The sequence below is a fragment of the Pyrgilauda ruficollis genome, unplaced genomic scaffold, assembly GCF_017590135.1.
Source record: "Pyrgilauda ruficollis isolate IOZ18807 unplaced genomic scaffold, ASM1759013v1 scaffold9, whole genome shotgun sequence".
Lineage (NCBI taxonomy): Eukaryota > Metazoa > Chordata > Aves > Passeriformes > Passeridae > Pyrgilauda > Pyrgilauda ruficollis.
In genome coordinates this window covers 3,315,245-3,341,438 of record NW_024531043.1, presented here as the reverse complement: position 1 = coordinate 3,341,438, position 26,194 = coordinate 3,315,245, and the positions used below count along the sequence as shown (strand labels likewise).

Genomic DNA, 26,194 nt, shown 5'->3' with positions numbered 1-26,194 from the left:
GGGAGGGGGCGCGCGGCACGCCGGGCTGGCGAACGCCCCGCCCATCGCCCCGCGCCTGACCAATGAGATCTTGGGGAGCTCCTAGCGGTGACCAATGGCCGACGGCCGGTGCGCAGGGGGCGTGGCCGGGGCGCTCCCGAGCGATGGCGGCGGAGGCGGAGCCGCGGGCGGGGCTGGCGGAGCCGTGAGGGGAGCGGCGGGGCCTTCCCCGGCCCCGCCTTCCCCGGCCCGGCACACCCGGCCAGCGCTGCCCGGACACGGCGGAGGCGCCGAGCGGCGCCCCAGAGCGCGCTGGCAGTGACAGTACCTATGGGGCTGCTTGGCGGGTGGTTCTGGCAGGGAGCTGCTCCTGCGACTTGGAATGCTTTTTTATTATAGGTGACCTGTTTATTTTGTGAACTGTTTGAACTACATGGTTGTTTTTATTTGGGGGAAGACTTCCTCGTATTTATTTTCTTCCCACAGCAAGCTAATTTGCTAATAAAAAGTTTTGTGTCTCTCTACTCTTTCTGGTACTGCATGTGCTGTTTCTTGCTTCTTTTCAAATGCGGAGGAACAACTTTCTTAAAGTTGAGGGTTTTCACCCCCCTCAAATCCAAAAGATCTAAACACTGTGGTAACTACACTCCCAGTTTGATCAGTAATTCTAAGAATAATAGACCTAAATAGGGAACAATCAGGTGTTAAAATAAGACCTTTATGAGGCTTTTCTTAAAATAATATTTATAGTGGATTTGTTTGAAACATGTAAAACACAAATTCGTGGATTTGTTGATGATACTGGTGTGACAGAGCATGTGGTCTGTGCGCACAAAACTAGTAGTGAAGCTTTTACTTGCGGGGCTGTCCATTCAGACCGTGGTATGAATTACGGGGTAAAGGTGCCCTTACGTGCTCCACCTGGACTTTTTTTTAAGGAGCTGGGAATTGCTCTCCCACAGAACTTGAAGCTCTCATCCCTAAAATAATAGAAAAGGCACCAGGAGATGCATTTAAGAATGCATTTTAAAGGTTAAAAGAAATGTCTTTCGGATCCGAGTTGCTTTGTGGGTTTTTTCCCCCTTTTACTTTGAGGGAAAAGTTAAAAAATATCACTTCAAGTAGGCCTGATAAGATTTTTTTTTTTAACTTTTACGGTTATTTGCTACAAAGCGATAGCAATGATTTTATACCAAATGCTTTTCTGTCCTGCAGAGGTGGGGGCGATCCCGTCGGTGCCGCTGGGGCCGAGGGGCGGGCTCCGGGCTCGGCGCTGGGCCCGCCCGCGGCTCCCGGCGCGCCCCGCGCGGCCCAGGACTACAAGTCCCGTCATGCCCGCGGGCCCGCCCGGACCGGCTGCATCCGGGTCCGGCCACTGCTGCGGGCGACTCGTCGCCATTACGGGGCAGCGGCGGCCGAGCCGGGGCCGGTGCGGCGCCGAGCAGCCGGTGGGTGCCGGGGTGGTGCCGACCCCTCGGGCGGCAGCAGCGCCGGGCCCCGCGGGGCTCCGTGAGCAGCTCTTCTTTCCCCCGCGCCCGGAGCCCCGCAGGCCCGGCCCGGCCTCCCGCGGCCTTCCCCGGTTCGAGCGGAGCAGCGAGAAGATGTCGCCATGAAGGAGGCCGAGTCCGCGCTGCGCCGCCCCCGCCGGTCACCCCCGCGGGCCATGAGCCTGGGCCCCCGCCGGCTCCGCCAGCGCCCGTCGTGCCCCCCCGCCCAGGGCCGCCGCTCGCCCGGGGCGCCCGTTGATGCTGCAGAGCCCGCCCGGCGCGACCCCCGCAGCCCCCGCCATGGACAAGAGCAGCCCCTGCGGCTCCGGTGCGCCCGGATCCTCGGCCGGCAGCAAAGGGCAGCAGCCGCGGTCCGCCTCGGCCGGGCCCGCCGCGGGGGAGTCTAAGCCCAAAGGCGGTGAGCGCTGTGAGGGGGCGAGCGGGGAGGGGGCGAGCGGGGGACAGACGGCCTTGTGCCCCCCTTGGGTTTGCGGTGAAGCTCAACTTCGCCTCGTCGGGTTGTTTGTGTCTCAGCTGCGTTTAATAGGCGGCGTTTCAGGTCACTGCCTGTTTTTGGTTTCTTTTTCCTTCCTCTTCCGGCTTTGCTCGCTGTTTGGCGAGCTGGGATTCCTATTCTCCTTTTCCTTTAAGGATTAATGCTTTATCTCCATTAGTATTGGAATAAGCAGCTTGAGCGCTAAAGCCCTGGTGCTATAGTAAGACCATACATTCCCCAGCGCCTGTGAATAGAGCCCTTAACTTTGTCTTGTCCCTGTGTTGTTACACCTCCCCGAGGGGGTCTGGTGTCGCACACAGCGTTCCCCTCGCCCCGGTGTTTCAGTGACCTGCTTTGGGGGAGCTCGGGGCTAGCTGGCTCCTGTCTGCTCCTCTGGCATTCAACCCAAAGTGTCTCACCTGGGATTGCAAACAGCTGGTTCTGCTGACAGAGCAGTTTGTCAGAAGCCAGTGTGGTTCCTGTCGTCATTTCAAGGTAATACTTAAGCCCACATAGCTCTCTGAACTTGGTTAGGAAGTTAGGAAGAGAGTGAATGTGTGAGGAAAATTGGTGATTTTAGTCCTGGAAGTATGTGAGAGAGTGTCAACAGGTTGCTACACCACCATTGCTGTACTAATTTCCTTCCTCCTCAGTGGTTTGTTTCAGCTGTATTACTTGAGGCCTCTGAGAGAGTAGGAGTGCACTCCAGAGAGTTAAGAAAATAAGTATCTTGGAGGTGTTTGTTGACTCCTTTTTGGACCTTCTAAGCATGGTCATGTCCTGGGTAACCAGGTATTACCTGCTCTTCACCTGTATTAATTGGCGTTCTCCAGGATTGACAGAAGTGGGACATGGGAGGTGGCTCACCCACAGCTCCCCAGGTTGTGGTGTAACTGCTATTACAGTGAGATTTTAACTTCGAATTCAAACACTTGGAAGTCTTTTTAAGAACTTTTTCTGTCCTTGTCTTGCCAAGAGACACCTCCTCACTCCAGCTTCTTTTATAGCGGTGTGTGGTGCTCTGTGGAGTTTTGTTCGCAGAACGCAAACGTCCTTCAGGAAGGGGTTAAGATGATTTGTGCTGTGGCTGGTATCCCTTCATGTAGAAGACACAGTATCTGGAGGATATCTGAGGAAGGATGTAAAAGGCCTGTTGTTCCAGCCCAGAATAAAATTATTAAGTGATTTTTGTGGAGTACCACCCTTGACAGGTTTGAAATAATGGCACTGGTAGCACAGGAGCAGTGGGGAGACGAAGCCTGATGACTGTTCTTCTCTACTCCAAACTTATAATTAAATAATCACTAAAAGTTTTTAAGACTTTTTTTTTTTTTTTTTTTTTGTTAAAAAAACAGTGGAAAATTTTGTCATAGCATAATTCCACTTTAGTGATACTTGTTTCCAAACTACAGTGGAGGGAGAGGGATGAGTTGCTTCCATTACAGGGCATCAGAGAGAGATGGACAAATTAGAATCTCTTTTCATAGTAGTAGATGTTTATTTAGGAATATCTTAACTGGAGGCTACTGAAAACTAAAACAAAAAGATTCTCTTGATGAAATTAGGGCAAACAACTACACAGGATGCAGCTGGGCAAAACTGTGGCTATGTTTTCATAGCTGTTGGGTGTAGGACACTGGCATGTCACCATATGGAATCTTTTTCTGGAGTTCCTTACCACTGTCCTTGTAGCTGATGTGGTGCACCCCTTTAAGGACAGGTATAGGACGTGTTCTGGAAATCTTGCATCTCCTCTGCAATGGAAGGTAATCCTGTGGACCACAGACCTTCCTCAGCTGGTCACTGGGTTAAATCCAGTCAAGCTCTTGCTGTTTGATGCTTTCCAAAGTTACCTGCTGCAACTGTCCAGCTGAGGAAATGAAGAAATGCATATTCCTGAACCCTTATGGTAGCTTCCCTTTCTCTTGCAGTGCAGCTGGAAATTGGCTGAGTACTGTATTCCCTTGTATTTGTGGAAGCTTGATTCCTCCTATCTTTCAAATTTGGCCTCAGAGACTAAATGAAACTGAAAGTTTTAACAGAAAAGTTTCTTTATGTTGTATTAGTGTGCCAACAGGAATCACATCCAATTAGAGTGGAATAAAGTAGCTAAGGCAAAACAGGCTTGTTGGGGTTCTCTGCAGTGCTGTGGAGCTGATGGACAGTGTGAGCTGTCACAAACCTTCCTGGGCCTTATCACAGCCACAGTGAGCCTGCTTGGCTGGGCTGGGAGCTGGGTCACCTCCTGCTCTCTGGGATGTTTGCCTTGGCAGCAGCAGTGGCCTCAGCGTGCTTTCATGAAACCACCCTGTGGCTTTAGTGTGATCTAGACCCCTTATGCAATGCTGCTGGCTTCAGCACAGCTCAGCAGAAAAGAGGGGGAAAAAGGTGGAAGGAAACAGTAGTTCTCACCCCAGCAAGCCAGTAGTGCAGCTCCAGTGCCCAAGGGGGCACCTACAGCTGCTTCTAATGCTCTGAGCTTCATCTCCCCTCTCTGGATCTTTGGAGATACAGGTCCTCTAGCAGCAGGAGAAACCACAAATCTCAGGGCTTGCTCCAAAATGCCAGAAGAGTTTTATTGTTAGTGTTTTTAAATTATACAGGCAATACAGGTCCTCTAGCAGCAGGAGAAACCACAAATCTCAGGGCTTTCTCCAAAATGCCAGAAGAGTTTTAGTGTTTTTAAATTATACAGGCAGTATTTTTATAAGTATTTTGGAGTGTGAATGGGTAGATAAATCCACATAACTTCTATGTAGATATATATGTGTATAGTTAGATAGATTAGATGCCATGAAAACAGCAAAAGGGCTAGCTGAGGACCTGGGTGAAGAGTAAGTGCCTCACCAGCACTCTGGCTGTTGCTAACTTCTCATTTGCCAAAAAGAAACAACCAAATCCAAACTTACCCTGCTTAAAACTGGGATTTCACAAGAGGGGATGGCAGTGAGAATCTTCTGCTTTTCTCTGTGCCAGAGTGCAGCCTGTTCTACCCTGTCCTTTGTGGGAGTGCTGGGATGGATGATAGAAAGCAGAGCTCCCTGACGTGTGGCATGCTGGAAAGGTTGGAAGAGACAGCATTGCTTAGATTCAGGGTAGGGAAAAGCTGTTCCAATTTACAGCTGCCTTCCAAGCTCCTGGTTGTCTGCTGACCAACTTCATTGCTTCTCTGATGGACCAGGCTTCAGCTGAGGTCAGTTATTCTTGTGGTGGGGGGTGGAACTGCCCATCTGAAGCATTATTAGACTCTTGTAGTGTCCTTTTAAAAAAGGCACAAGTGGAGAGTTCTTTCCTATAACATGTGAGCGTCACTGAAGTGACTCCCAAAGGCTCTAGGAGGTGCCTTAAAAGGACCTACAGTATGACAGGAATGTGTGTAAACCATCTGACTGACAAAGTTGGTGGTGAGTAACTCGATTAGAACTTTAAGTGGTAGGAGATTCTTCTGTCAGCTCCAGGGGTGAGCTGTTCCTTGTTCAGGGACTTGTAAACACCCACTTTAGACTGACTTTTTTTGAGTTGTTTCTTTTCCCCATTTGAAAATGGCAGAGAAACTGCAAAGTGGTACAGGCACAACGGGCATGTGCCCCTCTAGTGCATTTGCTGAAATTACAGATTTGAGAGAGTGGCTGAGCTGAAAAGTTCTGCTCATGAGTAACTTAAGAAGTAGTCTAAACTGCTTCAAATTTACTTAATTTTTTACCAGAGACTGAGAGGTGTTGGTTATTCCTTCTTCCCTATAAGTATTCTCAAAAAAGGTCTGTCTAATCATTCAGCCAGACCTGGTCACACCCTCAGTGCTTGGCAGCTTCTGGTGTGTTTTTTCCTGATAATGCTCAAGCCATGTCCTTTTAGCCTGATGTGCATTAAAGCACTGCCAGCTCTGCAGGCATGTGTTTGAGTTACACAGCTGTGGTTCTGACAGAGTTGGTTTAATTCTGAATTAAAGGATCAGCCTTTTGAATAGCAGAGTAAATTACCAATTCTGATGATGAAGTTTGTCTGCAATATGGGCCTGTCACATCGTGTGAAAGTAATGATAGTGTTCTGTTTTAGCTGTAGTTGCACCCAGAGAAGTCTGACAAGTGCAAGAAACAGCAGACCAGCACAGAACCTGGTTCAGCCACTTTTATTGCTTAATTTATTATTTTGAAGTTGGATCCTCAGTAATATACAATAACACATCCTGTTCTCAGCTCACCTTTTCTGGGGAATGCAGGTGGAAGAAAAAACTTAAAATAACAACAAAAGATACTTTATGTGGATGATGCCATTCCAGCTGTTTTAAATGCTTGGGTAGATAGGAAGGGGTGCTGGGAAAGGGAAAAACTGGGAACACTGGCAATGAAACTGCCCATGTGAGAAACGTGATCCTGAATCACAGTGATGTGTTTGCCTGCCACGTGAGATTTATGCCAAGGGCTGGGGAGGAAGACTGCAAAGTGGGAAAAGGGAAGCTAATAGGCTTTTATGAAGTGCAACTAGATATTGTGTGAGGTCTTGCTGTTTGTGTAATGTTTACTGAGTATCCAGAGAGACTTTGGGGCTGGCCGGTGTGGGTAGATGTCTTGTGGAGCCTGAGGAGTTTTGTTTCTGAGCTTATCACTGTACCTCTGCTACAAATAAAACTTGGGGCAGGTGGTGGAGGTGCTGGGTTAAGCACCCAGCCTGCAGCCTGTCGTGTCCTTGGGCAGCTCTGATCTTGTGTTAAGGCTGCTAGAAATACTTTCATAGTATTAACTCTGTTCTAGCAGTTTGATTTAGCAGCTGTTGAGGTACAGAACACCCCTCTAAAGAGCTGGATTGATTTTTCTGCTCTTTATTCCTGCAGTTTTTTGCTCTGTGCTTCACCACTGCTCTAAAGAGCTGGATTGATTTTTCTGCTCTTTATTCCTGCAGTTTTTTTGCTTTGTGCTTCATCACTGTCCTGTGTTAGGGTCAGTGGTGTGCTAAGTACAGCTTTTGGCAGATAGTTGTTGCATAGGTTGGTGGACTTAGTACTTAGATCTTAGGTATGTGCCCTGCAAGGCCACAAAGTGTTTGGTTTGTGCTTCAAGATCAATTAGCGTTTTTTGGCCTGATGACATAAAAATATTTTTAAAATAGAATTAGATCTGCTGGGATTTTTTAAGCAAAAAGTGCAGAAGTGATTGAAAACAGGCAGTGGAAGCCTTTAAGAAAAATGCAGGCAGTGGTGTATTTGTGCAGTGTATTTTATGTGTGAATAAATAGGATAAATTGTGTGGTTTAGGCAAATTAAATGAAAAAAAGAACTAGTTGTTGTCAGTTCTTATAACGGGGTATGAAGATGTGGTATGTGATGTTAATATTTATAACTTAATGTACCAGGTAACACACTGATATCTGGTGGTGGCAATTCCAAATCTGGAAAAAAGAAATTCAACTTTTTTTTAATAAAAGGTGAATCACAGCAAATATATTCTTTAAAACTCTTTGACCAGATCTTTGGACAATGATGGGAATGAAGTTGTTTGGGTTGTTGGGGGATTTAATGTCCTGATATGTTCACTATAATGTCCACTTAAGATGGTGGCTGAGGTGAGCTCATCTCTGAGCTGAGGTGCTGAATTTAGCTGAGGTGCAGTACTTGAGGCCAGCTCTGAAGCTGCTGATCTGATTTTTCTTTTTATTTTCTTTTCAGATGGAAAGAATGCCAGTGGATCCAAACAGCGTTATAATCGTAAAAGAGAAACTTCATATTCAAAAAATGAGAACTTTTCCAGTCAGTCCCGTCGCTCCAATTCACAGAAAAGCAAAGCTTTTAACAAGATGCCTCCTCAAAGGGGAGGCAGCGGTGGGAGCGGCAAAACTTTTAGCTCTTCTAATGGTGGACGACGAGATGAGGTGAGAAGTGTAATGCCATGACTCCAAGGCCTCCTGTCTTGGGATGAGAGGATCACCCTGACCTGCCTAGCTAGGTCTGCTGTGCTCGGGTTGGGAAGGGAGAGAGTAATAAGGGGTGCTAAGATTGCTGGGATGCCAGAGGGAGTGTGAGCAGAGCAACTTGGCAACTGCAGAAGAGGAGTGCTCTTAGCTGTGCTCCAAGCAGATAGCAAAATGCTGTCTGAGGAATATGTGCCAAGATGTGTACACATGACACAGGTTTTTTGTGGAAATATATAGTGACACAATTTCACTGCCCTGTCCCTGCTGGCCACGCTATTTTTACTACAGCCCAGGTGCCACTGGCTGCCTTGCCCACCTGGGCACACCTGGTTCATGTTCAGCTGCAGTTTACCAACACCCCCAGGTCTTTTTCTGATGGTCTTTTCCAGCTGCTCTTTCCCAGGCCTGGAGCATTCCAAGGGGCTGTTGTGACCCAAGTGTAGAACCTGGCACTTGGTGTTGTTGAACCTCGCATCAGTGGTGTTGACCAGTCAGTCCAGCTGTCCAGATCCCTGTGCAGAGCCTTCCTGTCCTCCAGCCGATCTACATTCCCACCCAGCTTGGTGTCATATGTGGACTTGCATAGAGTGCCCTCAGTCCCCTTGTCCAGATCATTGATAAAGACATCAAACAGGACTGGCCCTAATACTGAGCTCTGGAGAACCCCACTCGTGGGGGCCCAGCTGGATGTCACCCTCTGTCCCTCTGCTCCCTGGGCCCAGCCATCCAGACAGGTTTTTTACTTGGAGTAGTGTGCTTATCCAAGGCATGGGCAGCCACTTTCTTCAGGAGAATGCTGTGAGAAGCTGTGCCAAAGGCTTTTCTAAGCTCCATGCCGACAACATCCGCAGCTTTTCCCTCATGCACTGTGTCACCTTGTCATAGGAGGAGATCAGGTTAGTCAGGCAGAGCCTGCCTTTCATAAACCCATGTTGGCTGGGCCTGATCCCCTGGATGTGCTGTACACTCTGTGTGATGGCTTGAGGGATAATCTCCTCCATAACCTTGCCCATCACAGAGGTCAGATTGACAGGCCTGTAATTGCCCACATCCTCCTTCCAGCCCTTCTTTTAGGTGTGTGTCATATTTGCTGACTTCTAGTCAGCTGGGACCTCCCATTGGTTGGTAAATGATGATCATTGCTGGCAGCTCCCTCAGTCCCCGTGGGTGGATCCCATCCAGCCCCATGGGGTGTCTGAGTGGCACAGCAGGGCACTGACTGTTTCTCTGGAGTATGGGGCTTCATTCTGCTCCTTGTCCCAGTCTTCCATCCCAGGGGACTGGGTACCCTGAGGTCAACTGGCCTTTCTATTAAAGGCTGAGGGAAAGAAAGCATTAAGTACCTCAGCCTTTTCCTCACCCTTTGCTACTGGGTTTCTTTCTGCATCCAATAAAGCATGGGGATTTTCTTTAGCTCATTTTTTGTAGCTGATGTATTTATGGAAACATCTTTTTGTCTTTTACAGCAGTGGCCAGATTAGGTTCTAGTCAGGCTATGGCCCTTCACTTCTTTCCCTGCACAACCTCATGACATCCTTGTAGTCCTTTTGAGCTCCCATCCCTTCTTTCTCAGGTCATAAATTCCTTTTTTTCCTGAGTTCCATTTAAAACTCTCTGTTGAGCCAGGCTGCTCTTCACTCATTTTTTGGCACAAGGGGACAGCGTGTTCCTGTGCCTTTAAGATTTCTTGAAGTATGTCCAGTCTTTTGGACTCTTTTGCCCTTCAGCACTGCCTTCCAAGGGACTTTGCCAACCAGTCTTCTAAACAGGCCAAAGTTTGCCCTGTGAAGATTGATTGTGTCCACCCAGTTCAGGGGCACAAATTTACAGGTGATAGTGGTATTGCAGAAGTAATTGTATTGGCCTTGCTGATATCAGGGTAGAACCAGGTTGAGGCTTTTGTGCTGATGTGGATCTAAATACTGTAGAGTGTTTGTGGGCTTTAACTGATACTCTGGTTTTTCAGTGTTGATGGATGAGCAGCACTTCTCACCTAGATCACTTGCTGAAAATTCATGTGCTGCTTCTGCTGAATTTTGATTTGTTACTTCATTACATGAAAATTAACCAAAACAAGTACAGCCTGTGCAAACAGTAATCAGGCTTGTATTACTATCTAAAAGAGTATTGTCAGGATTTGAACAATTTCTTATTGACTATGTTTTGCCAGCTTTTACATGTCTTTGTGGTTGTTTCAACTCTCTCCTCCTTTTGCTCAGTGTGGGGTTAGAGCACTGAGTTCTCACTTTCAGATTCTCAGGCATTTCTAACTGCACTACTTGATTTGCAGAACAGGGATGGGAGAAGGTGAGTGAGTAGATGCTGCATGTGCTGTCACTGATGGGGCCTGGATGTCCACCTGTATTGATGCCTTTGCTGTAAACTCCAGCAATTTCTAACAAATGCTGTTCTCTCTTAGGTAGCAGAGGCTCAACGGGCAGAGTTCAGCCCTGCCCAGTTCTCTGGTCCCAAGAAGATTAATCTGAACCACTTACTGAACTTCACCTTTGAACCCCGTGGCCAAGCAGGACATTTTGATGGGAATGGACATGGCAACTGGGGGAAAAGGAACAAGTGGGGGCATAAACCCTTCAACAAGGAGCTCTTCCTGCAGGCCAAGTGAGTGGGAGATCCATGGGGCTCTTAGACTTCTGCAGAGACATGGAGCTGTAAGGGGTGACAAGCCAGGGAGTTCTCTTTGGGCTTGACTAATTGTCTTGTCTTTTCCAGGATGAAATTACCTTTCTGTAGTGTTTTTAGTGGTAATGTCTATATTTTAAAGGGGTGTTGTCTTCACCTATTTGCAAGATATCTGTTGGAGTGAGTCCTTTAGATACAAACAAAAATCCTCTGCTCAAATTCTCAAGCATGGCTTTGGGACATGACACTCCTATTTGGGAATATCTGTACAGTTCCTTATAGAAGATGGTTGTTTTTTTTCCAAAAGTTGGTTTGTTGTGATAGAAGTGATAACATTTGCTAGATGAAAGTTAATCTGAATTTTTAAGTCCCAAAGGCAATTACTTATATGGGTCTTAGTTCTTAAAATGCTGATTATTTTGTGGGTCCCAAAGTACGTAGTATAACCCAAATGATGATCAGTATGGTACCTAGCAGCTGAATTCCTTTTTGACTGAAAATTTCCCCAGAATTTGAAGTGTGTTCAGGACATCCTATCCCTGATAATATTAAAGATAAAAAGTATTTTCAGCACTGATGCTTCTGATTTCTCCATAAGGTTTTGTGGCTTATTGTAGTGAAGTCTATTTGCAGGAACCCCATTAGTTGTAGTTCTTGTGACAAGATTTTTCCCCTTGTGGATTCCCTGTTTTTTAATAGATCCCCATTGCAGCTGACTGTTTCCTACACGTTTCTGGAAAACCAGTCTGCCTGGCTCATTCTGTACTTACTGTGTGATGTTGTGTCTAACTGAAATTAGACACACCTGTGTCCTGAAAATCTGGTTGTGAACTGAACTCTTGATTTCTTGTTGATAGAAGTTACTGACTGCATCCAGCAGTTTTCTGCTGGACAAAGAAGAAGCTGAGAGAGTCCTATAGGATAGTTCTCAAAGTTTTTAGAAACAACTGAGTGGATCATCTGTCTCTTTGCCTTTCCCCAGCTGCCAGTTTGTTGTGTCTGAAGAACAGGACTACACAGTCCACTTTGCTGATCCAGATACCTTGGTCAACTGGGACTTTGTGGAGCAAGTGGTCAGTTGTGATGGGCTAGATTTTTTTTTTTTTTTCCTTCGTAAGAACCTCAACCTGTCTTTAACTACCTCTGTGATGTTACATAAAACTCATCTGTTTTTGAGTTGAGGCCTTTTCTGTCACTCCCACAATACTGGGAAAGATCTGTCATGGAATACATTATGAAATACTTTCATGACAGGAAAAGAGAAGTGCTAAAATCTATTAGGAAAATTAGCAGCTTCTTCTTGCTTTCGCAGATGGGAGCTCATCAAAAATAGTATCTGACATTCTGTAGACTGAGTCCTTGTGATTGAGATATTAACAGAAAACTTGGGCATGAGTCCACAGAAGAGGACTAGAGTGTAGAATTTTGAAGAATTATTCTGTGCATAGGTGGCCTATCTTGCCTAGCAACAAAATGGAAAATCTCTTGAGAATTGTGGTCAGAAGTTTTGGGTTGCCTCAAGCAGCAATTTATATCTGCCAAGACAGTCTGGTGCATGGTGTAGGTGGGGAGGAGGTAGGCTTACTGTCACCTGCCACTACAAGAGAGCTGAAAACTCTAGGTGCTTGCTTGGCAGTTATGTCTCTGCCACACAGAGAAGCTACCAAAGTGTCTGACTAGACGTAGCATTTTCTTGGAAGTGGGTAAGTTCAGTCTCACAGTTACACAGGGCTGCACAAGTCTGCTTGTGGGAGAGGCCACAGAGCTCGCTTGCCTTCTCACTGTCTGAATTCACATAATAAGGATAATGCTAACTCTTAGAGACGATGAATACCTGAGGGGAAGTGTGAGAAGACTCACTTTTTAATGTCATTTGAGCAGAAATAAGCAATAAAAAACAAGATGGGTTGCCTAGAAGGTTATTCCGTGTGGAGTCTGAAGGTGTTAGTTGACAGTGTGCTAATTTCTTGATAAATAAACAGAGCCTAAAAAGCTGGAAGATAATATATTAGAGTAGATCTTACAGGTGGCTTATTCTGGATCCCAGGAACTGATTTCTTAGTCTAAAACTTGTGCTGTTCTTCTCATGTGCCATTTCAGCGAATCTGTAGCCATGAAGTGCCCTCTTGCCCCATATGTCTGTACCCACCAACTGCTGCCAAGATCACCCGCTGTGGGCACATCTTCTGCTGGGCATGTATCCTTCACTATCTCTCCTTGAGTGAGAAGACCTGGAGTAAGTGTCCTATTTGTTATGGCTCTGTTCATAAGAAGGATCTCAAGAGGTGAGACGATATTAATTAAATCATGCATCTTTTTGCAATGTTATTTTTACACTGCTAACGCCTCCGTGCATTGCAGTGTTGTCGCTATGGAAACACGTCAGTATGCAATTGGTGATACCATTACAATGCAACTTATGAGAAGAGAGAAAGGTGTTCTGGTAGCACTGCCCAAATCCCAGTGGATGAATGTGGTTCAGCCTGTTTACATCAGAGGTGAGTGTAACTCAGCCCTGTTGGTTGGAATCCTGTTCCTGACTGTGACCAGGATTTGTGTTGAGGCGATTTACCCTGGCTGCAGAACATGGGGCTTAGCAGCAGAAAAGCTTAATGACCACACGTTAACAGTAAACTTTCTACTCACTCTGTTTTTCTGTCAAGGCTTTAACTTGTGTGCTGTGTCCCTTCAAGTGACTGAACTGCAGACTCCTGCCTTCACAGTCACTGCTTATAGTTTGATGTGTCCTTTGTATCCTGCAGTCATTGGTGTGACTCTTACTGCTTTTATTGGCTCTTCGGTGTCCTTAACTTTTTTCCTCCTGACTCATTATACAGCTTCACAAAAATAACTGTCTCTGTGTCTAAACTATTTCAAGGCTGTAATCTTCAACAAGGTTTTCATCATCTTCACTTATCAACTGAAGTCAGTGAATGCTGTGGGGAAATAATCAAAATTATTGCAAACCTTATTCCAAACATCTGTTGCCTGACATCTTCAGTTTTCTCCAGTCAAGAGTGTGACTAACTCATCATCATCTTATCTGTTAGTATCGCAAAAATTTTGTGACTAAAGAAATAATTTCACTGAACATTGCTGCTTTGTGGGCTGTCTTGGCTCACTTAGTTTTGCAGTCACATTTAGGAAAGGCTGCATGTATTTAAACTCTCTGGAAAAAGTCGAGTCTTCTAACGTGTGATGATATCCAGCATGCAGGCTGTGGTCTTACAGGATTCTCAGTATTTGAAACTAGGGGACTTTAAGTCTTTTCATAAAACAAACAGAAGAACAAATACAGGATTTGAGAACACTCTGAAGCCAGGAAATTCACCATTAACTTGGTGTCTGTAGGCAAGGTTAGACCCTTGGAGAGCAGTGAATATAGGAATTGTGTTAATATGGGAGGCTGTGGTTGCTGTAAAGTAACAGCAGTGGTCACCTTTTGCTAAAGTGCAATTCTTTAGTTTACTATTTCTGCTGTGCTTCTTGTAAAAACCTCGTAATAATGTTGTGTATGGATTTTTAATACATATGGGCTTATGAACTAGTTTGAGCCAAGCCAGGGTGGCTTTGCAGAAATTTCCAGCAGCAGTATTTTTGAGAAGAGAGGAAGAAGCTGCAGACTGCAGTGTTTCAGGAAGCTTTGATGCCCTCAAGGCTTCTCAAAGGTGATGCTCCTACAGTGTGGAAGTTTAGGCTTCATTTTTACTGATGTGTAGCAACTCAGTGGTGAAGTGGCAGATGAACTGCTGTGTGGGGGAGGTGTCAGCAGCTATGTGACACCAGCTTGTGATACAATGGTAATTTGTGGAGTCTCTATCTAACTTTTGCTGAGTGTTGTCTGCCCTGAGGGATGAACTCACAAAAGTGAGCAGTAACAAAACTTCAGAAGAAGCAGCACTCCAAATTAGGGGCTCTACATGCAGATATTAATGATTTGGTGCTCCTTCTGTGCAGATGACCAGCACAGTCAGTATTCAAAGCTGCTTCTGGCATCCAGGGAGCAGGTCTTGCAGCTGGTGATCCTGGAGGAGAAAGCAGCATTACTGAAACAGTATGAGGAAGAAAAACACACCCCAGAAGCCTGTTTCATTGAGGCAGCTATCCAGGAGCTGAAGGTAACAACCTCTTGGGAGCCTTTTAGTAGCTTTATTTTTAAGAGTGTCTGGGCATCCTTGTTCTGCTGTGTGGATAGTGGTGTGTGATTATTCTGGTCTCTGGCAAGTTGCTGGTGTTTGCTGCTGGAGTAGCATTATACACCTTGGAGGAGACTGTAGCCTTTGGGCCCAGGCATCTGATGTGGTGTTCAGGATAACACAGCAGAATGGTTTTTAAGGGATGGTATTCCAGTAAAGGAATGCCAGGGCAAGCCTAAAAATAACTATGGAGGTGGTCTTCTTGCTTAAATGGCAAACTGAAACTTGATCCCTTTGGATGATCTCCAGGAGCGAGAAACAGCACTATCTGCTGACCAGGATAAAAACAATGGCATTGCTGGAATCAGTGCAGCTGTGGAAGAATTGGTCCTAGAAAGCTCCAAAGCTGTGGAGCCTGCTGTTTCCCAAGAGAAAAAGGTGGGTGACAAATCTGCTCTGGCAGATCCTGTTAACACTTAATTCTGCCACCTCACACTGCAGTGTGTGGTGAGCTCGTGCCAAAGATTTTTGCAGAGATGATAATCTTTGATGTAGGTGGCGTGGTGCTAACTCTATCCTCTCTGCTGTGGTAGTGTGATGTGGAATATCTCTCTGCATTTGATGAGGAGCTTGTGGAGCCTTCCTCTGACCTGGCAAGTTCCTTTTCACCTCCTGTGGAAGTAGAAGAGGCAGTGCTGGATGAGGAGGAAGTACCTGAGGTGGACACTGTAGAAGAACCTGTTATGAATACTGCAGAGGAACCAAATGTAGCTGAAACAAGCTGCCAGGAATCTAAAGATACAGTTAGCAGTGGACATCTTGGCAACTCTCCTTTTTACTATTTCTATCAAGGTCAGTGCAATGAAATCCTGGAATCATAGAGGCAGAGATGCCTCCTTTGAGACACCCCTTGAGGAATGAGTTTGTCAGTTCATTAGATGCAGCTAACCCCTGTGAAATAAAAGTCCTACAAGAACTCAGAAAGGAGCTTTAATTCTGTTAGTGGAGGATGTCCTGAGGTGGGGAGAAGGGTACTGAAAATGAACAGGTAAGGAAGGAATGATGATGATGGTGTTGCCTTTCAGCTGAGGATGGGCAGTGCATGTACCTTCACCCTGTGAACGTTCGATGCCTTGTGCGTGAATATGGCAGCTTGGAGAAGAGTCCAGAGAAGATAACTGCAGCTGTAGTGGAGATAACTGGCTACTCCATGACAGAGGTAGTTATTTTATCTTCTTATTAGTTAAGGGCTTTGTTTTAGCCGGTTGGTCATTGTACAGGAGATTTTATTCACTTCAGTAGTAAGAAATAATAAGGATGAATGAGTAGGGATGCTAATCTGTGAAGGGCATCTCTGGAAGGTGCTGGGCCTTATGTTGCTTTTTATAAGTAGGCTGCAGTATAGATTTTTTTTTTTTTCCTAGAAGGTCCAGTACAAAAATAATTGCATTCCAAGTCTGGTATTGCAGAATTTTCTTCCAGTGATGTGAGTGAGAAGGGAGGAAGAACATGAAAATCAGTAAGCAAGCTGGAGTAACTGCATCCAAGTCTGATTATGATGTGGCTGGTGGAGATCTTGGAACATTTGATTCTGACTCAGGGCATCCATCATGTGTTTGTAGTTTTTAAAGTAACTATTGTGTCACTGGTGCTATTTTTTTCCATTTGATTTGATGAATATTGTGCATGTTCATCACCATGGCTGCCTCTAGTCCTTGTGGTGCTATATCACTCTCTCTTTATCAGGATATAAGACAGCGTCATCGCTACCTCTGCCACTTGCCCCTCACCTGTGAGTTCAGCATTTGTGAACTGGCTCTGAAGCCACCTGTCATCTCCAAGGAGACTTTAGAGTTGTTCTCAGGTTTGTAGTTGTTCTTATCCCTTTAATGGTAGAAAAGAGCTTTATAATAAAAATACTTTAGAGCTTTACTCCTCTTGCCCCAAGTGTCTGGTGACTGCCAGACAGAACAGCCCCAGCTGACTGTTTCATAGACAGCAGTTACAAAAAGAATAAAAAAATCCCAACTGCTTAGAAGAGCATATGTTGTTTGTAAGCATATTTTGTTACTAATGTGTTATAAGGTTGTTCTCAGAGCTGGAGGAAACCTTGCCAGAGTATTGGTGTGGGTTTTTTGATATCCAGTATTCTACATTGCTCCTAGATGACCTTGAGAAGAGGAAACGTCTGCGGCAGAAGAAAGCTCGCGATGAACGGCGGCGAGAACGCAGGATTGAGATGGAAGAGAACAAGAAACAGGGCAAATGTAAGTGGTGATGGCACATAACTGGTGGATTTCCAGTCATATTTGGTTGCTGAGCTGATTTCTTGAGCTATAGGATGAACTCTGAGGCCTGTAGTTTGTAGCGCATACTTGGAACAAGATTACAAAGTATTAGGAACAATGTCTGTGTAATGAGAAACATAAGCTGTTTTAGTCAGGATGTTAAGTGATGTTATGCAATTGCTGCATACTTGTGCATTTTGGGAGAGATGGAGGGCATTCAAGGGCACAGCTATCTCCATGGTGTACATAGCTCTCTGTTTTTATAGTAATCACGATGTAAAGTGAAAAATGAAGAAAGCAAAAAAAGGCCTAGAAACTGCTTCCATCCAGCAGCAGGGCTTGTACTGGTCTCCAAATAGAGGGTGGAAAGAAATGAGTTGGCACCTCCTAGGCTTCTAAAATGACTTGCATATTGACAGTCCTCCCCCACGTTGTGTAGTGCTTTAATTTAAAATCTCTTTCTAGATCCAGAGGTCCATATTGCTCTAGAGAATCTGCAGCAGTTCCCTGCTTTTACCTCTTGCCCTGGAGAAACTACCAGTGTTGATCATCAGGGCTTCTGTCAGTCTCCTCTTGGCAGAAGCCCTGTGTTTCAGACAGGTGAGCATCTGGAAATACACATCACATCTAGCTCTTGATCTTTCTTTTGGGATCTATTGCTCAGGTCATCATGCTGAACTTCTCAATATTGATCAAAGACAGCTTCTTTACAGAGAAGCTCAGCTGCTCCATCCCTGAAAGTGTTCAAGGTGAAGTTGGATGGGGCTTGGAGCAACCTGGTGTAGTGAAAGGTGTGCCTGCCCCTGGCAGTGGATTGCAATGGTCTTCAAGTCCTTTCCAGCCCAACCATTCTGTGATTCTATGATTCTTTCCTAGGCTGCCTATGAGATAATACACAAAAGGCAGACATGGTTAAGAAACATTCTGTTCCTTTGTCTGCTTTTTATTACCTCTACCTTGACAATATGAGATCTGCACTGTAGTTACCTTCTCTTTTGCATGAGGCAAAAGAAAGGAAACAATTGCCCCAAAAAGGGAAGAAAATTTTGTTTGCCAGGAAAACACTACTGGCATTTTTTCTTTCTATCATCTCTATCTTCTCCAACACATTATTCTAAAATAAACCCACAAAAAGCACCCCCCCCAGCTTTCCTAAATAAGTAGACAAAACTGCTCAAGCAAACAGAAAAAACCCAAAAGAAAACCAAAAGCAAACTTAAATTTTCCTTAAATAAAAAGATGGAGGAAATTTGAGAGATCCCACTGTGTGACTGATAGATAGAACTAATGAGATCAAAATGAGTAATTATGTAGGATAATAAAACTTTATTTCTGTTACATCCTGATAAGCAGCATAATGACTGCATTGGCCAAATGCAACTGGCTTTAATTCTCAGTTCCTTTCTCTGTAGAGTCTATTCCAACTCCACTGTCACCTGCTGCTAGCCAGGTCAGCCCATTGCTCTGTGGAAGCTTGGAAGAAGAGTCTCCCTTCCCTTCCTTTGCCCAGGTAAACCTTGTAGCAGAGTGAATCTTGTCAGAATTACCTGTCTAAGTTGGGGATTAGGCTGAGACTATAATTGCTTCCCCTACAAAAACAATGTGGGATAAATCTTAGGGAGATATCGTAAGGTTTGAGTGCTTGAGGGGGTTTCTAGATTTTCTTGCCACTTAGGGGTTCTGCAGGATTGTTCAAGTATGTGGAGCTTAATCATGTCTTACAACTATTTTGATAGATGTTGAGAGTTGGAAAGGCAAAACCAGAAACGTGGCCTAAACCTGCTCCAAGGACAAGAGGTAAGAAAACTTGATAGTAATACTTCAGGTTCTTTACCATGCACCTGAATGTGAGAAACCTTGTAACTTCAAAAGAAGGATCTGGAGTGTGGAGGGGCATTTGTGTGGTGAAAGTTTTGTACAGCCTTCTGCATCTCCTTCCCTCTGTCAGATGAGAACACTCTGGCACTCCCTGTGCCTGGAGAGAGTGATGGAGAAAGTGACAGCTCTGACCGGATACCTGTGCCCAGCTTCCAGAATTCCTTCAGCCAAGCTATTGAGGCAGCCCTCCTGAAACTGGACAAACCGTCCACAGCTGATCATTTATCAGGTAAAGGGCAGGGGGAAGGACAGGAAAACTTCCTGAGGTGAAAAAACTTAGTATTTCCCCTTCTTCCTCTCGGAGAAGTGAAAGCAGCAATTTTTGGGGACCAAAAATTGGCCAGAGAACAGTTCTGAAAATTGTCAGGTAGTGGTTTCTGAACAGCTTGACTAGGGCTTCTGTCAGCTTAAAGCAGCCTCTTAGTGGGAGCTGAGATCTCCAACTAGCAAAGAATCCTGTTAGGACAAAGATGGCTTTTGACAATCGTGTTGGCCATGTCTCTACTGGAACTTAAAGCTTTATCCTAAGGAAGTTCAGGTTATACATTTCTAAACTGAAAATACCTGCGCTGCTGAACTACCACTTCAGTTTGACCAAAATGTCGAGGTAACTGCTAGCTGAAATTTCAAATTAGGGAATGTGAAACAAATTGAGGTGAACTTAACCCTGGTGCTGGCTGGTGAAACTTACTTTTAATGCTCAGTTCTCATGTTTAGCTTTGGCTTCTGTTTGGAGACTGCACTGGATGATGGAGAGAATTGGATGGGAGGGCCTGGGAGTTTCAGTGGAGTGTCTGCTCCAGTTGTGGTTTTTTTGGACACGTATCAAAGTGATACTTGTTGGAAAGGCAAACTGCTGGACACTGCAGTCCAAGGATCTGCTGTTGAACAGCAACTTTACAATCATTTAGGCATGTTTGTAATTGTGTTTCAGTGTGATGGAGTCTCCCTTAGTTCATCTGCAGTAATTTTTTTGTTAAACTACCCTGATGTTCAGTGAATTGATAGTAAATGTTGTGGATCTGTAAAAGCCACTTAAGCCAGGGAAGACCATTTATCATTTCTGTGTGATGTTCCTGTTGCATTATAAGAATGACAGTATCATTTTAATTCTTCACAGAGGAAAAGGGAGGCAAGAAAAGAAAGAAACAGAAGCAGAAGCTATTGTTCAGCACCTCTGTTGTTCACACCAAGTGATTCTGCTATTCAAGAGAAGTTTCCTCTCCTGGTTTTCTTTTAATTTTGCTTTGTTTTGCTGCTATAGTTTAAGTATTTAAATTTGAACAGCCTAAACTTGTTTTTCCAGGACTTCTAGGGGCTTCAGGAGGAAACCATGACAGTATATGTTGAAGTAACATGTTTTGATTCCAACTGCTTAATGAATTTATACTGAAACAGAGTTTTGGAAGTAACGACCCAGAGACAAATCTGCCAAGGCTTCTGTTTGCTGAGTCAGTCCTCTGGGCATCATTAGCAGTGTGAAAGTCCTTACAGGTGTGTGGCACTGCCAAAGTACTGCAATATTACCCAAGAGAAAAGGCAGAGAGCCTTTATTTTCATGGGCAGAAGTCCAGCTGACTGACAGTAGTGCTGTTGCAGTAAAGCTGTCAAACTGCTCTCTTGAGAAACTGGTTTTGGCTGCATTGGATACAGGCAAAACAGCTTATTGGCTTTAGAGTGTTAGCTGCTATATCTGTTCTTTTTCTAAAGAGCAAGAATTCCTCCTGTTCTCCTGGCTTGGAAAGATAAAAAGCTGAGGTGAGTGTAAAGCAGAACTTGGCTACTTGGTTTTAAAGTGGCTTGATGATTTTTGTATTTCAAAATGGCACTAGTAGTAGAAGGAACTTCCTGACTTCTCTCAGTTATTCAGGTCTGTTTTAATGTGGGTGAGTGAGGCTGCTACTTTTTGTTTGTTTTTTGCCAACCACGGGCTACTCATTCTTTTTAACCTGATCATCTAGAATAAACACTCCCCTCTAGGGCTTCTGGTAACCTTCTGAATGATGGTTTGACACTGGCTGCTCTTGAGTTGGAACAACAACTGGTAGCTGAAGTCTGTAGATAACTTTTACACCCCAGCAAGAAACTGGGGTTCTCTTGTACTGGGATAAGGGCCAGTACGTGCTTGGTTCTGGGATTTAAGTTGATCTGTGCTATGAACGTGTCTCCTCTGGACCCCTCCCTGCTCTTTCTTTGGGTGGTCACATTCTGCACTGCTTGTGGTTTGATTTGAGCTACTGAGTTAAGTGGTGTGGATTTTGTTGAATAAATGAATTTTAGGTGTAACGTACCAGTCAAGGCCAACAGTTGCAATAAATCACACGCGCACACAGAGTGCTGGAGCTGAACTGTCACAGCAGTGTGGAGCCCTAGAACATTGCAGAGACTCACATTTTACCTTCCTGCTGGCAGAATTAATTGCAGGGCACTGGTAAAAAGTACCACTGAACATAGGGAGGGAGACTGACAGTGTCTTCTGTTTCTTCAGCCCCAGTGGCACAGGCTGCAGTGTGCTCTGTCCCTCTGACACTGGTCTGAACAGGAAGTGTGTGTTTGAGGCACCTGAGTCAGGTATTCCAACACCACTGGCACTCAGTGCTTGTGTCCCTGTTTAAAAAGCTGATGTCAGTACATGGGTGCTTCATTTCAGAGCAACAGGCTCTACATGTGTGCCTCATGGGAAGCTGGTACCAGAGTCCATCACATGTGGCTGTAATCCAGAAAGAACAGGAGAGGGGGGAGGTAAAGAATACTTCCAACTGCTACAGGAGGACAGAGGAAACACCTGCAAGACATTCTTTGAAAGCAGCTTGACTTCACGCTTGGTCACAACTAACCCCACTCAATGAAAGACAGTACAGCTTGTCAGGGGACTGCAAAGAAACTAAGACAAGATACCTGACAGTGGTAACATGTCTTGCTGTCAATATTTTAAATGCATATGGGAAAACAATTGGTGAGGGCAGAGAAAGCAACTAAGAGAGATTCAAATATGCAGTGAAGCATGTTTACAGCAAGTCATTTTAAGCTAAGGAACAGGAGTAAGTACTTAAGTGTCTAACCAGTATCTGTTGTGTTCTGTTATCTCTGCACATTTATAGTCAACTTTTCTTTGCATTGGGAAGAGAGAATAGCTGGAGCTGGTGTACTCACCTCCACATGTCACAGGCACTAGGATAAGGGAAGTGATATGGGCAAGGCAGGCTGTCCCTGCTGCAGGGGCTGTCCCCACAGGGACAGCATCTTCAATTGTATCTTGTTTTCCTATGGATTCGAGATAATACCAGCAATGCTACTTTCCTGTAACTGATTGGTGTAAACTTAATAAATATCTAAGCAGTACTTGTACCTATGAGTTTTATAATGGTGGGGGGGATGGAGTTGAGCCTTGCAGCTCTGCCATACATTCCATGCACTCCCTGCTCCTGTGTACACAACTGGTGCTTCTCTCACTCAAAACAGTGATAGCCCTGTGGCTAAGAGTGCACCTAAAGTAAAAAGCAGATGTTAATGCTTTTTGTATGCTGAAGGAGAATAACTCCATTCCTTGTCTGTGCCAACTGCCTAAAGCACCCTTCTACCTCAGCACGAAGAACACAATGAGCTGCTACACTCCTCAGGAGGGCAAGTGGTTTTGACTCCTGGAGTGAAATAGGCAAGTAGCCTACTTAAGTGAAATCATGTTTTATTTTAAAAAAAAAATTGTTTAAAAACATTTGGAATGGGAAATGAAGTCTAAATATGAACAGATGCTTTTCCAGTCCCCTGCACTGCTTAACACTGAAGATAACCAGTCACATCTTGATTAAACAAGTACAGAATAGAGGTGAACAGTAACAAGTGCCATTCAGTCTGTCTCTGTGCCATCATCATCCTCCTCCTCATCTCCACTTTGAGACTGCTCTTCTGTAATGGAACAGCTCAGCAAGGACTTCTGTATACACTGTCTTTCCTCTGCAGTAAAGAAAGCAACAGAGGGTTATTACTTGATCTCTTCACATACACTGGACTGTCCTCCACTTCGAAAGACAGAAACATTTCTCAGGCCAAGAATTCAGAAGTAGCCCCGCATATCCTACAAAAACCCCAGGAATTGAGGCTACATTTTAGGAAAGTGGCTAGAGAAACTCACCTTCATTTTTACAGTTTTGCAACAACCTCAGCAGCTGTGTTCTGTTATACTGAATCAGGAATTTCTGACACGTTCTTATGGTACCTGTGGAAGTCACAAGAATAGCATGTAACAATCTACACAACCAAATGTTTCAGAGCTGTTTGTGTATTTCCAGAAGAGCATTGTATCAAGTGACAAATGCCCCATGAAACAAGGTTGTTAATGTGAATGCTACAAAGGGGCTGTAGACTTCATTTCTCACTGCTGAGGTTAAGTGGTGGAGTAATAATTCTAACATGCAGTGCCTGTTAGTTCCCCTGGGGCTTAATTTTCACAATACAGAAGATACCATGCTTTGAAAATATATTTTAAAATAATGTAACATTGTATTTGCTGCTCTGGTTTTGTGATAAATGTAATGAAGCTTCAAACAAAATTAACGAAGCTTTCAAAAAAGAACTGCTGGTGCCTGTTTCTTATTTAGATGTGCTGAAAGCAGTTGCTGTTAGTAGCACACGAGGACTGTCTGTCGCAGCCAGAGCAGCATCGCGGCGTCGTGGCAGGTATGGTTAAAGCTCCGTGCGCCCCCAGCCCCGGGGGCTCCTGACCTCCGACGTGCAGGGTGTTGAGGAAGCAGGGGTAGCGCTGCCCGCGGCTCTCCAGGTACCGCACGAAGGGCAGCGCGGAGCACAGCAGCCGGTACGAGTCCTTGCGGCACCGCAGCAGCACCGTCCCGGTGTAGGCGTTCAGGTACTTCACTGCGGGACACACGCGCACGGGTGAGCGGACCGGAGGGACCCCGCACCCCCGGGCCCGCCCGTCCGGCCCGCACCTGTGAAGGAGATGGAGCAGCACGCCAGGCCGTAGTCCCCGTGCACCCGTGTGATGGCGTCTCTGACGGCGAGGCCCAGCGCGCGGTCCTCGATGCACTGCCGGCACCGCGGGTCCTCCGAGACCACCTCGCAGAGCACGTACCTGCGGGAAGCGCGGCGTGAGCGGCGCGGCACCGGCCCGGACCCGCGGCGCGCCTCCCGCCCGCCTCACCTGTTCTTGAAGCGCACCATGGCGGCGGCGGCGGCGCGCGGCACGGACGGACGGCGCGCCCGGCCAATAGGGAGGGGCCTCTGCGCGCTGTAGCCAATGGACGGCGTGCAGGGGCGGGGACAAGGGGAGGACGGCGCGGCCGCCGCCGGCGGGCCAGCCCCGCCTCCCTCCATGGGCCGCGCGTGCGCGGTGCTGCCGCGAGCTGCCCGCGGGTCGCGGAGCCAGAATCGCTGAGGGTGGAAAAGACCTGAGGCCATCGTGCCCGTGCTGTGACCAGGCGCCACCATGTTAGCAGGCCATGTCTGGTCTTTCCTTAAACACCTCCATCACCCTGGGTAGCCCTTTCCAATGTCTGATCACCCTTTCTATGAAGAAGTTCCTCCTCGTGACCAACCTAAAATTCCCTTGTCGCAGTTTAACGCTGTGTCCTCTTGTCCTGTCGCTTGTTGCCTGGGGGAAAAGCCCGATCCCCACCTGACTCCGGTTCCCTTTCAGGTACTTGCAGAGCGATAAGGTCCCTCCTGAGCCTCTGCCAGGCTAAACACCCCAAACTCCCACAGCCGCTCTTCACAAACACGTACGCTCCAGACCCTTTCCCAGCTCCGCAGCCCTCCTCTGGACCCACTGCGCTGTTAGCGGAGGAAATCCTGGCACGTTGTGGCTGGGGTATATTATCCTTCCTGAACTGAGGGGCCCAGAACTGGGCCCAGCACTGGAGGCGCGGTGTCAGCAGTGCCGAGTCCGGGGATCGATGTCCCCCTGGTCCCGCTGCCCGCACCATTCCGGGCACACGCCGCTTCCCGCTCTCCCTCTCGCCGCGCGCTCCGCTCCGGCTCCCGCCCTCCGCCAGGGGGCGCCCGCGGCGCGCGGGCCGGCGTGAGGGGGCGGCTGAGGGGCGGCGGGGGCGCGGGGTCTGCCAAAGGTCAGATGCTTCCCTTTAGCCCCTTTCGCTGCGTTGCGCCGACCCGCCCCGGCTAAGCCCCCCTTGTCTTGTGCCTAAAAAGTCTAAAATGAGGGAGACGGGACGCCTCTGTGTGATGGGAGCTGCGGGAGGTCCGGAGGAGGCGGGAGAGTACCGGCCCCTCGAAGGCTTCAGCAGAGCGTCCAGAGCCTCCCCGGTGCTCCTGGAAGGGCTCTGTCTTTGCTACCTCAGAAAACTGCTCCAGTATTTGTAGCTTCTCAGACTCCAGGTATTGGGGGTTTGGGGATATGTGCTAAGTAATGACAACAGCTAAGAAAATTGTGGAACAGAACTACTTCCTATAATTATTGCTGTAGTGGTGTCCCAAACTGTGATGTGTGACACTGTCAAGGAAGCAGGGAGGGCTCTTTGAAAAGATCTGGTAGGAGAATTAACTGAGGAGAAGGGAATGAGGGGAATAAGGGAAAAGATGTGAGGCAGAGATCTGAATGTGAGATGGGAGAGTTTTGCCGAGGTTGTTGGAGCCAAGTCACATAGGAGTGCTGAGACAGTATAGATTAAGTGGGAACTCATTGCTAATTCAGAGTGGAAACATCTTTAATGACCTTCATTCTAGACACAGAAAACAATGATAAACCCAGTGGAAATCCTGTCCTGGGTGATAAACTTCTGCCCTCTGAAACAGATGCTTGTTCTTCTGCTCTCTCCCCTTGTCTATTAACTCCTCTCCTTCACCTGTGATCACGTTTTTCGGTCGTGTTTTTTTCTAAGAACTGCAAAATGTGAGTTGCCTGAGGAGAAAAAAGCACAAAGCCCAGCATGGACTTCTAAGAGACCTTTTCTCTTGGGCCATGATCAAAGGGACTGGGGGCAGTTTTGAAGATAACGCAGATAGAAGCATTTTCTCGATGAGAGGACTGCATTGCATTGCTCTTTGCCATATTGCTGTGTGTTTTATTATCCAAATGGGGATCTAACTGAAATCTGTTCCACTTGTCAATACAATGAGTTCCTAGGTGATAAGCTAGTCTCACATTTTTGAACAATATTAAAGTCCATGAAGATTCCCATTGATTTTCTTTGTGGAGTGAGATTCCAGTTAAGGCTTACAGTGTGCCTACCATGTATGTTTCCCTGCTGCCCCTGTGTTTGTGGTGGCATCCCCCATCCTGCCTTCTGACAGGGCTCGGGTTGCCCTGTGCTGCTCAGGTTGCTTTTATCCATCCCCTCCTTTATTTCCTTCTTGCAGAGACACGCTGGGCTCTGACAAGCAGAGCATGTGAGTGCACTCTCCCCTGTAATC

The 26,194-nt window shown here is 46.3% G+C and overlaps 2 protein-coding genes across 2 annotated transcripts; one reads left to right on the top strand and one right to left on the bottom strand.

Moving 5' to 3' along the window:
- Nucleotides 1-1,307: 1,307 nt before the first annotated feature.
- On the top strand, nt 1,308-22,153 carry RNF10 (ring finger protein 10). Its single transcript, XM_041488364.1, has 17 exons — nt 1,308-1,884; nt 7,625-7,827; nt 10,289-10,488; nt 11,492-11,582; nt 12,610-12,794; nt 12,871-13,007; nt 14,467-14,627; nt 14,955-15,083; nt 15,239-15,497; nt 15,731-15,864; nt 16,392-16,509; nt 16,811-16,912; nt 17,399-17,533; nt 18,346-18,443; nt 18,670-18,730; nt 18,882-19,040; nt 19,932-22,153. Exons 1-17 carry the CDS (start codon nt 1,725-1,727, stop codon nt 20,006-20,008), a joined length of 2,409 nt encoding a protein of 802 aa, XP_041344298.1. The 5' UTR covers nt 1,308-1,724; the 3' UTR covers nt 20,009-22,153.
- A 326-nt stretch (nt 22,154-22,479) lies between these two features.
- POP5 (POP5 homolog, ribonuclease P/MRP subunit) lies at nt 22,480-24,016 on the bottom strand. Its single transcript, XM_041488365.1, has 5 exons — nt 23,970-24,016; nt 23,758-23,900; nt 23,534-23,683; nt 22,944-23,027; nt 22,480-22,765 (listed from the first exon to the last, which is right to left on the bottom strand). Exons 1-5 carry the CDS (start codon nt 23,987-23,989, stop codon nt 22,659-22,661), a joined length of 504 nt encoding a protein of 167 aa, XP_041344299.1. The 5' UTR covers nt 23,990-24,016; the 3' UTR covers nt 22,480-22,658.
- Nucleotides 24,017-26,194: the final 2,178 nt, after the last annotated feature.